The 15959-nt window shown below is 50.5% G+C and overlaps 1 protein-coding gene across 1 annotated transcript in view; it reads left to right on the forward strand.

Annotated features, from left to right (window-relative positions):
* Window positions 1-6365: 6365 nt before the first annotated feature.
* Window positions 6366-15959, forward strand: part of Pcp4 (Purkinje cell protein 4) — a 55010-nt gene continuing 45416 nt past the window's right edge. The window contains exon 1 of the mRNA XM_021654945.2: window positions 6366-6552. Within this exon, the coding sequence (XP_021510620.1) occupies window positions 6544-6552 (9 nt within the window). The 5' untranslated portion in view covers window positions 6366-6543. The remainder of the gene's footprint in view (window positions 6553-15959) is intronic.

The raw sequence follows: 15959 nt of genomic DNA on the forward strand, positions 1-15959 counted from the left end.
ACAGCATCTTCTCATGGTGGCCTCATCACTCCAGGCATGTCTGTACCCCAGTCTCCTCTTAGGCAAAGGCACCAGCCCTACAGGATTAGGCCCCATCTTGTGGACTTGTTTGAGCTTGCTCATGTCTTTTAAAGCCCTGGTTCCAAAAACAGATTGGGGACTGGATCTTTCATGTACGAAATTCAGAGGAACATGTATGAATAGGTCCCATCCCCAGCACCGGTGGGCAGGTTGGGCACAGTGAAGAGAGGACTGGAAGGCTCTATCTGCTCCACAGTGGAGGCAGAGCAAATAATTAAGAACTCAACAAAGCACAATTTTGTGAACTGCCAGGGATGGTGGGGGTTGGGAGTCCTGCCAGCAGGCCCACAGTGCAGCCTTTGGCAAATGCCGCTGACCTTTGCATCACAGGGAAGGCTACAGAGATGACAGGCTGGTTCTGTGAGCATCACAGACAGCTCTGGTCCTCGGGACAGGCTTGCTCAGTTAATTGGGCTGAAAGAGACTGCAGGTTATGAAATGACCTTTTCCTCTATAAACGGGATCATTCAAAGCTTAAGACAGCAGCTTCAGGTAAGGCTGCTGCATTAAAGCTTGGGAGGGAGCCAGGCTCCTCTCGCCCTGCTGCCTCGCCAGTCCATTCTCTCCTGATCCTGGTAGCATGAGAAAGAAAGAAAAAGACCCTGCCCAGCATCAAGGTGGGATGGAAGGCTAAGGCTGTGAAACACACATGGTTTTAGATAAGAGTGCCATGGAGGAGGAAGGGGAGGAAGAAGAGGACGAGGAGGAAGAGGAGGAGGAGAAGAGCTAGACCATGGGAGGAAGGAATGGAGGGTTTGGAGAGGGAAGGTGAATATAAAGAAAGGAAAGCGCAGCAAGCTCTTTAGTAACGTGAACAATAGGACGAGCACATCCGTTGTACAGAACAGTTGGATAAATGGGACCGATAATGTGTGGAGATGGAGGACAGGGCAGCACAGACCATAACATCTGCTAAAGCTGCAAGGCCACGGCCTCCTAATTTTGCTAACCCATTTCCCTCACAAAGGCAACAAACCCAACAGTCTAGGGTTGGAAGAATTTCACTTTGCTGGAATTAAAAAAGTTTTAGAGAGCAGGGTGAAAGCAACAGCACAGATTTTAGAGGGAGTCTACCATTTGTGAAAGAGAGTTCTTACCACGCTTGGAAAGCGTGTCTCCTTTTCTTTCTTGCATTGGCCTTCACACTTGAGGACTGCTGCAGTGTTTGAAGTTTTGGATGCCCATTCCTTGCTGGATGACATGGCTTATAGGAGCAGTAGAAGCGTGGGCAAGGTGGGAGGACTCCCATTTTCAAGTGGTGTGAAGCCCACATGGAAAGGCAAGACTCGTGGGCAGTGGCACCCGTGGGCACGCCATGAACATCCAGGAGGACTCTATGGAGTTTAGAATCAGAGTCCCCTGGCTCGGAGCCCAGCGACATGCAGTGGACTGGTGATGGTCAAAGCAGCACAAAGATGAGAAGCCAGGTGGGAACCCCGGGGCCACTGTTGGGAGAACGGGCTCATGGGCTGCAAACACACAGAACTCCCTCAGAGGTTGACAGGGGAGCATCCAAGGCAGGAAAGGAGGGGTAGCATGGAAACTGAGCCACAGCCAAGGCTTGCTCTGGTCCCTTTGAAGGATAGCTTATATTCTTTTGCCAGTACCAAAACTTCCTGTGCAGAGATTAACAGTGCTGTGTGGGCACATAGTGCCGTCTGGGCTGCGACACATGGAGATGCCAAGCAGCAAAAGCAGGAGAAACAGGAGGGAGCTTCCTTCCTTCCTTCCTTCCTTCCTTCCTTCCTTCCTTCCTTCCTTCCTTCCTTCCTACCCTCCCTCCCTCCTTTCTCTCTCGGGATTGAACCTGGGCCTTGCACATGCCAGGCAACGTGTTTACTTTTGAGCTGCACCCTGACTCTCTCTTCCCTTTTTGCTTTGACAGGATCACTAAGTTGTCCAGGTTGGCTTTGAGGTTGACATCCTCCTGCCTCATTCTTGCAAGTACTTGGGGTTACAATGGACCTGCAGGCAGCTGGGATTATATAAGGCCCGGCGTAAAATAGGCTTAAAAATCTTTTTCTTCCGTGTCTGAAGAATGATGCATTTGGCATAAAAATCGGATTAAAAGCCCTCATTCAAAGTTAGAGTGTGCTTATAGTTTCATCAATTTCTTGGCCCAGCTCTACTCCCCCAGGCAAGAGCACATCTTTACTGCATGAGCGCGCGCGCACACACACACACACACACACACACACGCTTTTCATAAGTTATAAAAGCTGTCTATATTTTAACATAACAAGGTAAAACATGACCTGAGATGTAGTAGGCGAAGCTCTCCTAGCTCTGCTGCAGTTCCTTCAATGTTTATTTCCCGGCTCAATTCAATGTACTTAGTACAGACATGTGTACACATATATGTATATATGGACACAGCGCCTGCATGCATACATCTTAGGTTAACAGAGGCAAGATTTTAATATTTCCATTATCAGTAGAGAAAGCTGGACACTGAGGACCACTAAGGACCGCTGAGGACCTGGATTCGGGTCCCAGGTTCCTGGCTCATGTCTTCTGGTGACACAGCGCTGTGGGAGTGGCGGGAAGCTGAGGAAGAAGCTTGAAGCTGGTTGAATACCCATGGGCTCGCCATCTGCAGAACTTTGGGGAGTGGCAGCCTCTTCCTTCTTGCTGTTTTCTGTGCAACCGTCGCAGTGTAAGCGGAGTCCTGAGATGAAGGCAGGAAGGACAGAGAGGGCCCTCCACAAAGACTTCACTGTAGACAGATGATTTCAACACCTGTAGATTTTGACGTCGTGGGGGAATCCTGAACTGTCTCCTCGTGGACATCAGTATACAAAATGCAAAGAATAACTAAGATGACCCTAAAAGAGTGAGGGGTTAGGTAGGGCGGAGAAGAAAGTCTGGAAGGTTTGGTTGGAGAGAGTGGGGGGTACACACACATGTATGTATGTGTTGTGATCAAGAATGTTTGTGTTTACATATTTGTGTATATATGTAGGTCTACATGTATACACATGCATGTGTATATGTTTGTGTATACATGTGTGTGCATGTGAGCGTGTCTGTCCCTTATCACTGCTTCAAGTGGTTCTCAAAGCTGACTGCCTAGCAGAACGGCTCAGAAAGCCTAGAGAACATTTCTTGTCCTCAGCCCTAGGGGAGAGGTTCTGAGACGCCGGCTGAGGAGCTTTCAGTTCTCAGGTTGAAGGCTGGTTCCCTACAGCCCTGAAGGCATCACTGGCACCTTAGGAGATGGTGGCTGTGTGCTTGGTGCCTGCTTGTAAGACATGCTTCCACTTTCATGGGTGAGGGTGGCTGTGCCCATGTGGCCATGCTTGGATTTGCTTGTGTGTGTATGTGTTTGCATGTGCAACACCTCAAAGACAACAGGTGCAACTGCACACATATGGGGGCAGCTGAAGAAGAATGAGGATCCCCTCCAAGGGGCTGGCAGGCGTGTGGGGCCTCCATAAGGAACTTCAACCTCTCCGGGAAGTCCCTGACTGTGAGCCTGCCAAAACAGAGCACCAGTGGCTTCTCCATTGTGACAAGTTGACACTCCCAAGGCAACTAGACAAGAAAGCGTTTACTTGGGGCTTCCAGGAGGTTAGAATCCCTGAGCATCATGGCAGGGGTACGGCTGCTGGCAGGCAGGGCTGGTCCTAGAACAGAGAGCCCTAGCTGAGAGCACACACCTTGAGACAGAACCATAGACAGGGAGAAAGGGGGAAGGAGGGAGAGGACGGAGGGAGGGATGGGGAATGGAGGGAGACTTTTAAACCCCATTGACACACCTCCTCCAGCAAGACACAGCTAATAATCCCCAAATGGTTCACCAACTGGGGCCCAAGTATTCAGATATATGGTTACTATGAATACATGAATGCCTATGGAGCCATTCTCATTCAGAGCACCACAGGGCCGGGCTTACATCCCAGACACTGAGGGCGGGTACAGAACAGGATGTTTACAGATGATGACTTCTTTCCTAGTTCCCCACGGTCACCCTCTGTGTGCTTGTGTCTTCATCTCATGAAGACACTGGGGGTTTTGGATCAGGCTGTCTTTGTGATTATCTCTATGAAGAGAAGGTGCCCAAACAGCCAGGGTTCAAGCTACTGGGGCTTAGAGAATTGGGAAGTGGTGCCCAGTTCAGGCTGTGCCAGCCTCACCTCGAGCATGTCCATCCCCAACAATTACATATTTGACTAATTGAAGCTGCAGCCCAGCCTGGCATGTCCAATCCAAGGCTTTCTCTTGGCACCTGCTTCCTCTTTGCCAGGCTCCAGGAAGCTGCAAGTGCACACACATTCTTTTGTGTGTTAGTAGAAAACTCAGGTCTGCTGCAGTCTTTGGTGAGTAGGTAAGGGCTGGCTCTCGGTGACTTCTCTGCCTTTCCTCTCTGCAGGAGTCCTGGCTGTAAAAACCCACATGGAACTCTGTCCAGTTACCACTGAGGGCTTGTGTCCTCCACCGTATGGTGCCTGGGGCTCAGATTTCCAAGTCGGGCATCTCCCAGGAGAAGCTGCGTGGGTCTTCTCTGGGGATGAGCAGGTTTCCCTTCATCTGGGCTGTTTGCAGACAGCGCCATGGTCCTGGGTATACTTCCAGGACCTGGGGATACCCAGGAGCCCATAATATTGAGCCTTCATGAGGGCAAGTTGGGAGCACAGAAGGGAAGAAGAGAGAGAGGAAGAAAAGGATGCTGTTTGTATACTTAGGACACATACCTAACTTGTAGATAATATATAATATGTTCATGCAATAATGTGTACAGGAGCACACATGCACACACACATTGTATTCCATACCATCCACAGCTTTCACTCTGTGAAATAGCATCCAGTGTTTCATGTGGAAGACATGAAGCCCATGGCAAAGGCTCTGACTTATGAGGTCGTGCCCCCGTGGTAGCTGTGGGTGAGACTCTGGCCTGCTGTTCTCTGTCCTCATTCACACCCATGCACATGTCCTAGAGCTCTTAGCAGGGCTCGTGGCTGTGATGGCGGGGCTGGGAGCACAAGAATGACAGCTTGAAGAGGGCACAGCTGAGCTGAGAGGAGGAAGTCAGTAGACAGGGCGTAACGCAGGTTCTCTGGGTGCAGGGAAGCACTGGGACAGGTATTGGGGACACTAGGAAGGTTTTAGGGATACTAGGACAGGTATTGGGGCACTGGGGAAGGTTTTGGGGCATTGACATGTTAAGGTTCACCAGGATCAGCTAGAACATAGGTTGCAAATGCTGCTTTCCTGGCAGAGACCACACTTTCAGTTTGGAGATCAAGGCTCCCAAGGTTGGGACTGAGGGAAAAAAGGGGCTTCTTCCCCAAGAGGCTAGACAGGGCCAGGATGAGAAGACCGTGTGTGGGGCCCTGTTTCCAAATCTAAGGCAAAAGAGCTGCTCTCCCCTCTGTCATTGCCAAGTGGGCTTCAGGTGTGTTAGACCCCAAAGGTCACAACACACAAGTGTTCCTGTCCTTCCACCCACCATCCAAGCAGGTGGACAGATGGGGCGAAGTTCAGGGAAAAGAACGGTAACCTCTAAAGTCTGAGGCTGGTGCCTTCAAGGGAGGGAGGAGACAGTTGATGGAAGCCTGGGAGGGACAAGAGCCCCTTCATACAAGGCTTCCCATTGCTCTTCACTGGAAACTAAATCTGCCAATTACAGACGTGTGAGGCACACGCCCCAAGAGTGTGAATCCAGGACCTCCTGATACATCAACAGCAGCAGCCAGCTGTGTGCCCATGGCTGCTCATCTCTCCTTTAAATTAATACAGAACCTTTCAAAGCAGCAGGTTTGCTTGAGGCACACACCCTTAGTTGTGGCTGATCTTCTCCCTATTTTTCATCCATCTTTCTCACCTATGTCCTTCAATACCCAGTGTTTTCTGTCCAGTTTCATACCACAGGTCTTATTTTACCCTGTCCCCCCTTCCTCGAACCCATCCTCATTCAAATAAATGCGCATGCAGAGCTGAAGTGGGGATCCGCATACTAGCGGGAACACCTGTCTCTGAGTCTGTCTTACCTCACATGTTACAGTATTTCCCCTTTTCATCCATCTCACTGCAAATGTCACCATGCCTTTTTTTTTTCCTACAGATGAATAAACCTTCTGTACCACAGCTCAATTATTCATTCGTCTGCTGATGGACAGTCCTCATTACTGGGACCGGAGCAGCCACGAACAAGCCTCTCAGCGGCAGGGTGTAGAATCCTTTCGGGGTGGACGCTCTGGTGAGCCGCAATTTCTCGGCTCCTGGGTGGAAGCGGAGCAGAGCAGTCTCGCAGTTCCGCTCTGCTCCACTAGGTGGCTCTTGGCACTCTCGGATTTCTGCTGGCGTCCAGACAGGTAAGCGCATCTCATTGGCTGGCGGGAGGCATGGTGCCACCCAGCAGCTCTTTTTAAGAGAAAAAGCCAGGACCAGAGAAGCAGCCGCCTCCGAGCATTGCCTTCTGCGCTGTTCCGTGGGACCGAGCTGCGGAATCGGGCCAACATGAGTGAGGTGAGCCCTGCTTGTACGCGCACAGGGAAACGGGGTAATGAGAGGCTATGCACCTCGGGAGTCCGGCAACACGAAGGGCCCGGTGGGCTGCGGGGTAGATGGACCCTGGCGCTGCTTGCTTTGAGGGCAGACTCCTGATAGCGGGGCTTGAACGGCAGTGTGGAAACGGGTCAAGTTTGCAACTTTTGAAATCAGCCTTCTATAGAGAAAGGGTAGGTGTGTGGTTTCTGATTGATGACTTTGGGGTCTGTACTCTGAAGGGAAACCCAGCTGTTTGTCTCTTATGAGGGTCTGTGCTTCTTCCAGGGAGTGTGTCCTCACGTGATTCCTTGGGACACAGTCTGAATGTTAGCAGGCAGTGCTAGGCACCTGGGAGATCCAGCCTCAGAGGAGAGCCGGGGAGGGGTGAGGATTTGTGCCCGGTGGTAGCTCCTGCAGAGGCATTGCTGTGAGGAGCCTCACTGTTAGTCAGTTAACCAGAGCCCCCGGAAACATGCAGAGGCCAAGCCTGAGCGTGAGTGTGTTTGTGTGTATGTTAGTGTGTGTGTATGAGTGTGTGAGTGTACGTCTCTGTGAGTGTGTGTGTGTGTGTGTGTGTGCGAGAGAGAGAGAGAGAGAGAGAGAGAGAGAGAGAGAGAGAGAGACACTACCTCGGAGGCACCAGGGGCTGTTGGCAGAAAAGCTCACTTCAAACCCAAGCCCCTTTTCTGAGTCAGTGTGTTCAGAACGTGTTATGCTGCATAGTTTTCTTTTAAACAGAGATTGTAATCTCTCCCACAAGAAGATCTGGGGTTATACAATGCTATTCTCTTTTAACCAGAAACCCAGCCAAGTCCGTTTTCATTTCCTCTTGGTTGATACTTAATTACTTTGAGAGATCTGTTATCTTCTTTGTATTTTATTTAAAAATTGTTTGACAGATGGGTGATCTTTTTTTGGAAGTCTGGAGTAGAATTAACAACTTCAGAAATCAAGTGCGTCCTCACGGCTCTTGTCTCTTTGACGTGTGGCTTTGGATATACAAATAGGCAGACGGACAAGGTGGTACAGCGTCGAGGCTCTGGGCTTTGGGCAGAGCCAGGAGCTTGGGGGAAGGAGCTTCTGGGCTGGGAGATGGGAGTCTCCTGGCAACCCTGGGAACAGGAGCCACGGTGACAGCCATTGGTTGCTTTGTGGTGTAAAGGCTGAGAGCAGCGCGCCAAGCATGCCTACACGTGTCCCCTTCTGTGAGCCTCTCAGCACCCTGGGTTGTTGGTGATAGACGAAGAAACTGAGGCACAGAGACCTGGACGAGCTGATTCCCAGCCACCAGCTAGATCCAGGTCTAGCCTTGTCACACTGAAGGAGGCTGGTAGCAGGTGCCCTGTGCTGTCCACATGCAACGGGGGCAGAGAGGAGCAGAAGGAGGTGTGAGTGGGGAAAGGAAGCGGGGCTCTGAAGAGCAAGGGCACTGAGGACAAGTGTCTTCCCTTATGCACAGGGGAGGGGCCACCTTCTAGGCTCCACTACAATTTCAGCAGCCCTCACCTGCTTACAGGAAGGAGGGAGGGCTGTGTGGACAGCTCTCTCCATTCATAACTCAACAGACCTTTACAAAGGAGGGCCCTAAAGACTACAGGTCCTGCAGACGAGCCGCAGTGGGGCCTCTCCCGTGTCCACCCAATGACCTGGCACAGAGCTCTACACTCCTTCCCTGAGGAGGCTCATGCCTCAGGAGGTCCTCTAGGGCCTCACTGGACACCCATCTGAGCAGATGTCTCAGCTGTGGGACTCCAGGGAGGAGCTCTGTCCCAAGTCCAACCCGCAGCTTGGAGGGTCACAGCCTCCTTTCTGCTGACTGTGTAACGTGGCAGCCTCACACTTCCGACCCTGCCCCAGCTGTCTGTGAGGTACTGTCACAGCCTGGGTGTTCATTCCTTTAATCCTGCAGGCAAAAGCCCCCGAGATGCAGACCTGCTTCTGTGCCCCAGTCCTTCCACACCCCGAGTTTTCCTGCATCATCTCAGCATCTCACTCACACCCCTGCTCCCCATCTCCCCCTGCTGACCCGGCTCCACGTCCCTAAAGAGGAATTTGTCCTTTTACTAAAACTTAAATGTGCTTTAAACATTTAATAAAAGGGTCAAGCAGCTATGAAACTGGGAAGGGCGCTGAGTCCCAAAGGTTTTCTGCAGTTGGGTGAACTACCCATCTACAAATGGCTTCAGGCGTTAATAACCCCAAGCAGGGCTGCAGCACACGATCATTAATGTGCCGATTGGCTAGTTGTTGGTCAACGCAGAGGTGTTAATTTCCCTCTGCTTATTTCCCTCAGGCTTATTTGGGCCTGAGGCAGGTGTGTGTGTGTGTGTGTGTGTGTGTGTTTGTGTTGAAAGTCTTCTGTAGCCCCTAGGGCTCATTGCAGCTGAAGAAACTCCAGAGATCTCTAGCTTCTCTAGCTTTCTTCCCTTGAGTCAATACAAACCTGGGCTGGGCAGAAAAGACCCCGAAGGGCCCAATGTTCCCTGGGCCAGCCCTGCACTTTTGTGACTTTTGGGACAACACTAAGCTGGCCTGAAGGCTGGCTTTAACCTGTACAGGGGGGAGACGTAGTCAAGTAGAGCAGTTTAAGTAGAGCAAGGAAATGAAGCCCAGATTTAGGGCAGTGGAGAGGAGAGGTGGCTCGGGGCGCCTGCTTGTCACCTCAGCGCTGACGTGTGTCAGCACTGACGTGTGCTTGGAGCAACCAGCCGAGGGGATGAGTTGGCTTTGTAGGGATCTAAACAGTAGCTACATTTGAGGCCTCCCAGCAAGGCCCACGGCTACGAAGCAGCAATGAGAGGAGCAAGAGGCTTCCTTTGTTTAAAAGGGTCCCTGGGAGCAAGTCTGCCCTAGGTCCTCACCTGGGGGTTGGCCTTTAAGTGGCTTTTCAAAAAACTAACCCATTTAGGAGAGCCACGAGTGAGCTTTTAGTGGAGAGTGGATTTAGAACATGAGGTGCCCGCCCTGCTGGAGAGCATGGGGAGGCAATCCCATTGCATAATATACCAGAAGAGCTGCCACCTCAGCTGGGACCCCACGCCTCCCCAGAGCTCCGGCCTCTGCGCTTGTTTCGGCTTAGGCGGGATGGGTTAGCCCAGGGCCAGGGCCGAGCATCTTTGGTCCCTGTAGACACTGGACGCAGGGAAAGGGCTATGGCTGCAAAGACGTGGCTGAGATAAGGTCAAGGACATCCAAGGGCATATGTGCACAGGCTCATCTGCATCGTGGTCTCTGAAATGGTCCTATTGCCTCCTGCCTGGAAACAGTGTCTGGGAGAAAAGAAAGCGGCAGCTGACTGTTCCCTGGGAAGCTCCCTGCACTTTAACCCGGGAGCACGGGCTTCATAGTCAGAGGCACATATGGTTGAAAACAGCGTGCAGCACTGGCCCGGGCTTTGCACACCGTGTTCTCATGGGAGATGAAAGAACCCAAGGTGGGAGCTGGCATGTAGGCTCTTAGGACTCCACTCCAGGGGAAGCTGCAGCCGGTACTCCGTGTGCAGACCAGGGCAGGGAAGAGCTGTGTGGCCGAGCATGGATCCTGAGAGTCAGCCTAATATGGTGTTTCCAGCGGAAGGCCAAATGGCAGTCCCATTTCTTATGTAATTCCACCCTCATTTGGGGGCACATGAAGTAGGCTACAGAAGGCTCTAGTGAGAGCCTCTTAGAACATTTCACTACCATACATTATTTGTGCAAAGTCATAGAGTTTACGACATCACTTTCAAGTGTGAGCTTGGCTATGTTAACCACGAAGTGGTGGGTACTGTTCTCTCCTCACGGGGATGTTAAGTCTCGCTGGGTCGTGATTACAATTCAGGTTCCAAGGCTAAGCAGGAAAGCTGTTTTCAGGCCTGGTAATCATAGTGGATTGCCTTAAAACTTGTCTTCCTGGCCTGCATCTCCTTAACCAAGCTCAGGATTAAAGCCCCGATTTTTCTTTTTTTGAATGATTGAATGAAGGCAAAGTGCGTTATCATTTTTTCCCCAGGGAGACAAGCTAAATAAATTAGTCACCATTGATTTTATTACAGGCTTAGTGGAGGTGGTGTGATCAACATGAAAAGAAGCCTCGAGTCTGCATTAGGCAGGCCTCTCGAGTCTGACGGATGCGCTTCCTGCACCAGCAGGATTGACTTCCTTCCTCAGTGCTCCGAGAGGTCTTGGCCTGTGAAATTTGTGCTTCCTCAGTTCTCCATTTACGCTCACCGGCAGGTTCACCGGCTTCAGGCGCACGGTTTCTTATTAATTTTGAATGACACTCTGCAAAGAGTTTCCAGGCTGTGGACATGTAGGGTCCTTTTCCAGCCGAGTGCGGCTTCCTCAGACTGGGTGGACCAGCGTGCGCTGAGGCCTGGGAAGCACTCCATGAGGCCTGCTGTCTTCCTGGCATGTCCACCTGCTGAGGGGAAGGGCTGGGCTCCAGGCGGAGCCCGCTTTGTGTCCAGCAACTAAATGAATCGGTGCGATTCCAGTGTGGGTTGCCGGCCGCTGCGACCACACCCAGGGATTGTTCTCCTGCCGCGTGACACACCAGCAGAGGAACGAGCCTGCGCTTTGTTCTTTGCTCCTGGTCTAATGCGGGTGTGCCACGTAGATCCTCGAACTTGGGAAATGGGGGCACAGCCATGCTCCCATAGAAGCAAAAGAAAAGGAGAGAGGTTGGGGGAAATGCCAAGAGAAAGAGCGTTCAGGAGATGCCGGGAAAGGACAAGAGCTGGCAGAGGGTCGGCAGGACGGCCGGACTCTCCTCTGGGGCCTGCTCCCTCAGAAGAGGTGTGAGGACTCTAAACGGTGCAGACAGGCGGACCCAGCTGGCTGGAAACCACGCGGCAGTGCAGACCCAGGACAGTAGTTTGGCGCTGTGAGGAGGCTGTCTAGGCAGATCTCTCCTAGCAGGGCTTCTGGCATGGGGACAGGCAGCCAAGATGTAAATCACAGCATACTGCTCGAGGGGAAACATGTCCAAACAGACGGAAAGCAGGCTGTAGATGTAAATATTTTAATCAACAGTTAAAATTAACCATCAATAATTATCATATTGTTAAACCATGACAATAGGTATTTAACTTGAAACATTTGACTGCTTTACTTATTTTCTTAAGATTATATGTGTGTGTGCTCACTTGTGTGGGTGTGTGCCCGTGTATGTGTGCGTGTGCTGGAGGCCAGAGGACAGCTTCTGGAGGTGCTCTTCAGCTGCCCATCCTTCTTTTGAGTATGGAGCACAGGAGTTGGGCGTGCTTGTGGGGCAGTAAGCCTCAGGGCCTGCCCACTTCCAGTGCTGGGGTCTCAGGTGCCTGCTGCTGTGCCTGGGATTTGAACTCAGGTCATCACGCTTGCTTGAAAAGCATTTTGCTGACTGCATCATCTCCCTAGCCCCCACATTTGTCTACTTGAGGTAACAAAATATGTTCTGATGTGTAAATATCTTAAACAGGACTGTGTTAATACATAGAAGGCGATCAATACACACGCATTTTCCTGGGGTGGCCTTTCCACACCCACAGCCCAGTGACAGACTCCTGCCCTGTTGGCCCCAGCCTTGCACCTTGGCTCTGCCGATCCAGCCGTTAACAGGAAGTGAGGCGTGTGGACACACTTCCCTATGGTCGAGTGGGAAGTTTGAAGGCCCTGCAAACAAAACTAGCCTGCCACATCGCTCGGTGCCCAAACCCGCAAATCTGACCCCCGCTTCCAGCCGCCTCATACACGTGGAGGCGTTCCTCCACCTGTTATTGTATGGACCTCAAATAGTTCTGAAGCCCTGTGTCAGGGTCTTGTGGTGTGACCTGCCATTCTGAGAGGCAAAAAGCGCTAGCCCGGACTGATGGCATTACCAGTGGAGCCATCACTTACCCACTAGCCCATAGTTTGAATCTTAACCTGCCACCTTCTAAATAAAGCAGAGACAAATTAGAACCATCGGGCATGGAAGCAAGCCTCCATGCACAACAGGACCCCTGCTCAGAGCATCTGGCCGGGGGACAGAGCAGAGTCACACGGAGGAAACTGTTTTCAGTGTAAAGACCTGAGGCAGTCCGGGGGAACAGCTCTGTGGTTTCTGCCCTTCCCGTTAGGCAGTCTTGGCTGTGACAAGAGTCAGGTGTCAGACATGCCTCAATCTCCTGCTTGTCTGCTGCTGACCATCTGAGCTGGGATCTGGGCTGATGAGAGAAAGCTCCTCTTGATAAGAAAACCCAAGCCTGACTTAGTGGGGGTGTGACCAAAGAAACGGCCACGTGACCCCAGAGTTCCACACTGTAAGGCCAAATGCTTAGCCTCTTTCCAACTTCCTTCCTTCCTTCCTGTCTTCCTTCTTTCCTTCTTTCCTTCTTTCCTTCTTTCCTTCTTTCCTTCCTTCCTTCCTTCCTTCTTTCCTTCCTTCCTTCCTTCCTTCCTTCCTTCCTTCCTTCCTTCCTTCCTTCCTTCCTTCCTTCCTTCCGGCATATGCTGGAAATGACAACACACATGAATGTTTAGCTAAATCAAATAAGAGTAAAACCACAATAAGGAAACATATCCTCAATTTTTCTACGCTTTTTCAAAAGCTGATACACAGTGTGTATGTGTCATGAGACTAGATTCCAACCCAGAAGAGTGAATTGGCCTCAGACACAGCTCAGCTGGTAGAGGGCTTGACTGACATAAACCAAGTTTCGATATAAACACACAAATGGGCCATGATGTTGCATGTCTGTACAGTAGCCCTGAACAGATGGAGCCAGGAGGTCCATGTTTAAGGTCATCTCTACCTACGTAGCAAATCTGAGGCCAGTGAACAAACCATTAAACAATTATATCTGCTTTAACATGGAAGCTTTTTGTGTAACTCTCTTATTAGGTAATACTGTTTCATTTGTGGCTGTTTTCATGAGCCTGGCAGACAGGCTAATTGTACCTGGGTTTTCTTGTTCTAACTGCACAGGCAAAGACATTCCTGAGTCAATGAACTGGTCACCTGGAGGCTGAGAGAGGCTGTGGCCAGGGCTGGCGTTTGCACTGCTGAGGGTTGAGTGCTTAGCAGGCACAGGGGGCTGCAACCGCCCACCAGGAGAGCCCAGAGGCTTAGTTAGAGATCCTGATCTCTTTCCACACTTAGCTGTCACGGCCTGACAACGATGCCCTTATCACCACACCACTGTTTGGATCGCTTAGCCTCCCGCAGATCCTGACAGGAAAATAGAGTAATGCCGCAGGGACCTTCGGGTCTCTACCATTCTGTCAATGATGGGTTAAACCCCGTCACTGAAGAATTTTGAGCATGTATGCATACTCTTGTTTCTCTTAAAGTTATGCCTATGAACTAATATTCTCTAGCTGTGCTGCATCATGCGTGGGTTAAAAGCCAGTTACCTGCTGAGAAAGGTGCAGTTACCTACAGGCCGATGGCGCAATCTGAGCCTGCTCCGTGGAGCATGAGGGGTGTGGTGTGGCACTGTCTTCATGGCGTGCCACTAGGGAGAGCATCAAGGGCAATTTCCAGTTAGGAGAGTCTCAGGGCAGCCCTGGAAAGGGAAATGCCTCAGTCCAGGTTTTAGCTAGTTATGAAACACAATTTGTATCGGTTCTCACCATTAACAGACACAAACATCCCTCAGTTCTCTTCACTGTGTGAGTGACTTCTGTCAGTGACTCACCCTCTGACCCCAGAGGTGTTCATACAGTGGTCGGTGTCAGCGATGCCCCAAAAGCTGTGCGTGTGCAGCACGCACAGCTGAACAGTGGCTCTGCTCCTGCTGGCTGGTGTCAGTTCGTTTAAAACCCACTGGCAAGGGAGGGCTATGGCTGTGTCTGTGTATGTGCGGGTATGTGTGTGTCCACTCATCTATCATCTACTCTCTATCTAGCATCATCTCCATCATTATCTATCTGTCATTATCTATCTATATCTATCTACCTATCATCCATCCATCCATCCATCTATCTATCCATCTATCTATCTATCTATCTATCTATCTTTATCTGTCTATCTATCTATCTATCCATCTATCTATCTATCTATCTATCTATCTATCTATCTATCTATCTATCTATCTGTCTATCTATCTATCTATCTATCTATCTATATCTATCTATCTATCTTTATCTGTCTATCTATCTATCTATCTATCTATCTATCTATCTATCGATCTATCTATCTATCTTTATCTGTCTGTCTATCTTCTATCTATTTATCTATCAATCTTCAAGGCAGTCCATTTCAGTATCACCCAGGCTGGCTTCAGACTCCTGGGGACAAATGACCCTCCTGCTGCAGCCTTCCAACTACCTGGGACTTACTGGCACTTTTTACTGGCTTCAAAGCATTCATTTTTCATTAGAATGACCTGAAATGAATCTTTTTGAAAATCCCAGTGCTCTTGAGAAAAAGCCAGTCTTGTTTTTCTCTTCCACATTTCTCATCCTATTAAATTTCTCATTTTCTGTCATATTCAGGAAGCTACTGACAACCTTTTATACTGGTCTCACTACCACTTAAGTCTCTGCAGGAAATAGTTGGAAATAACATAGTTCTAGGTATTTTTCTTAGTCTTGAGCAAAAGAGCCTTACGGAAGTGTGAACAAAGCCAGCTTTCCTTCCAAGCCTCCAGCTGGCCCCCAGGGGTTCAGTTCTGATCTGATTTCTTCACCCCCACCTTCCAGCCACGTTTCCTTGACTATCCCTGTGGATAGTTTGTGGAGAGCCTGTGGGCAAAGTTTACTTGGCTCTTGTAGAATTTTCTTGACCATGACTTTAGACCAATCACTGCCATGCTTCACCTCCCAGGGCTCTGAATAAGAAAGCACGTTCTACACCCCAGAGAACGCTGGTCCTTGTCCCAATCGGAACTGTGGCATGTATCACCAACAACCGCATGGTTGCTGAGCCATATCGCTTTCTGTCCTCTGCACAGGTGACGTAACAATGACTGCGATCTCGGCCCCATTTCATCCCAGCACACACGCCGAAGCCCCACTGGTGGGTATCAGTTACCAGATGCTGTGCTGAGGGGTGGAAAGGCCAGTCCGTGCCTCTCAGAGTGCCACTGGTACGAACAGAGCCACGTGAGATTGGCTCTATGATGGCTTCTACACAGAGCACAGCATCAGGGCAATAGTGGGCAATTGTCAGTGTATGGGGCTGTGGCGGAGACACCAGGTTCAGAAGAAGGAGGGAGGACTCAGTTACTGACAAGGAGCACGGTCACAGCTGATGTTCAAGGAAGTGATCAGTAGTCATGCTGAGGGAGCTGCACACACCCACTGTAGTGCTGTGCTTAATTGTGAGTGCCCTCTCACAGTGTCCTCTGTGTTTCTGTGATACTTGGGAGAAAGGTTATCTCCAGATACATCCATCATGTGGGGAAGGCTCGGGGGCAGAAGCTCAAGGGAGCTCGGGCACCA

This window comes from Meriones unguiculatus, chromosome 17 (assembly GCF_030254825.1).
Source record: "Meriones unguiculatus strain TT.TT164.6M chromosome 17, Bangor_MerUng_6.1, whole genome shotgun sequence".
In the NCBI taxonomy this organism is placed as follows: domain Eukaryota; kingdom Metazoa; phylum Chordata; class Mammalia; order Rodentia; family Muridae; genus Meriones; species Meriones unguiculatus.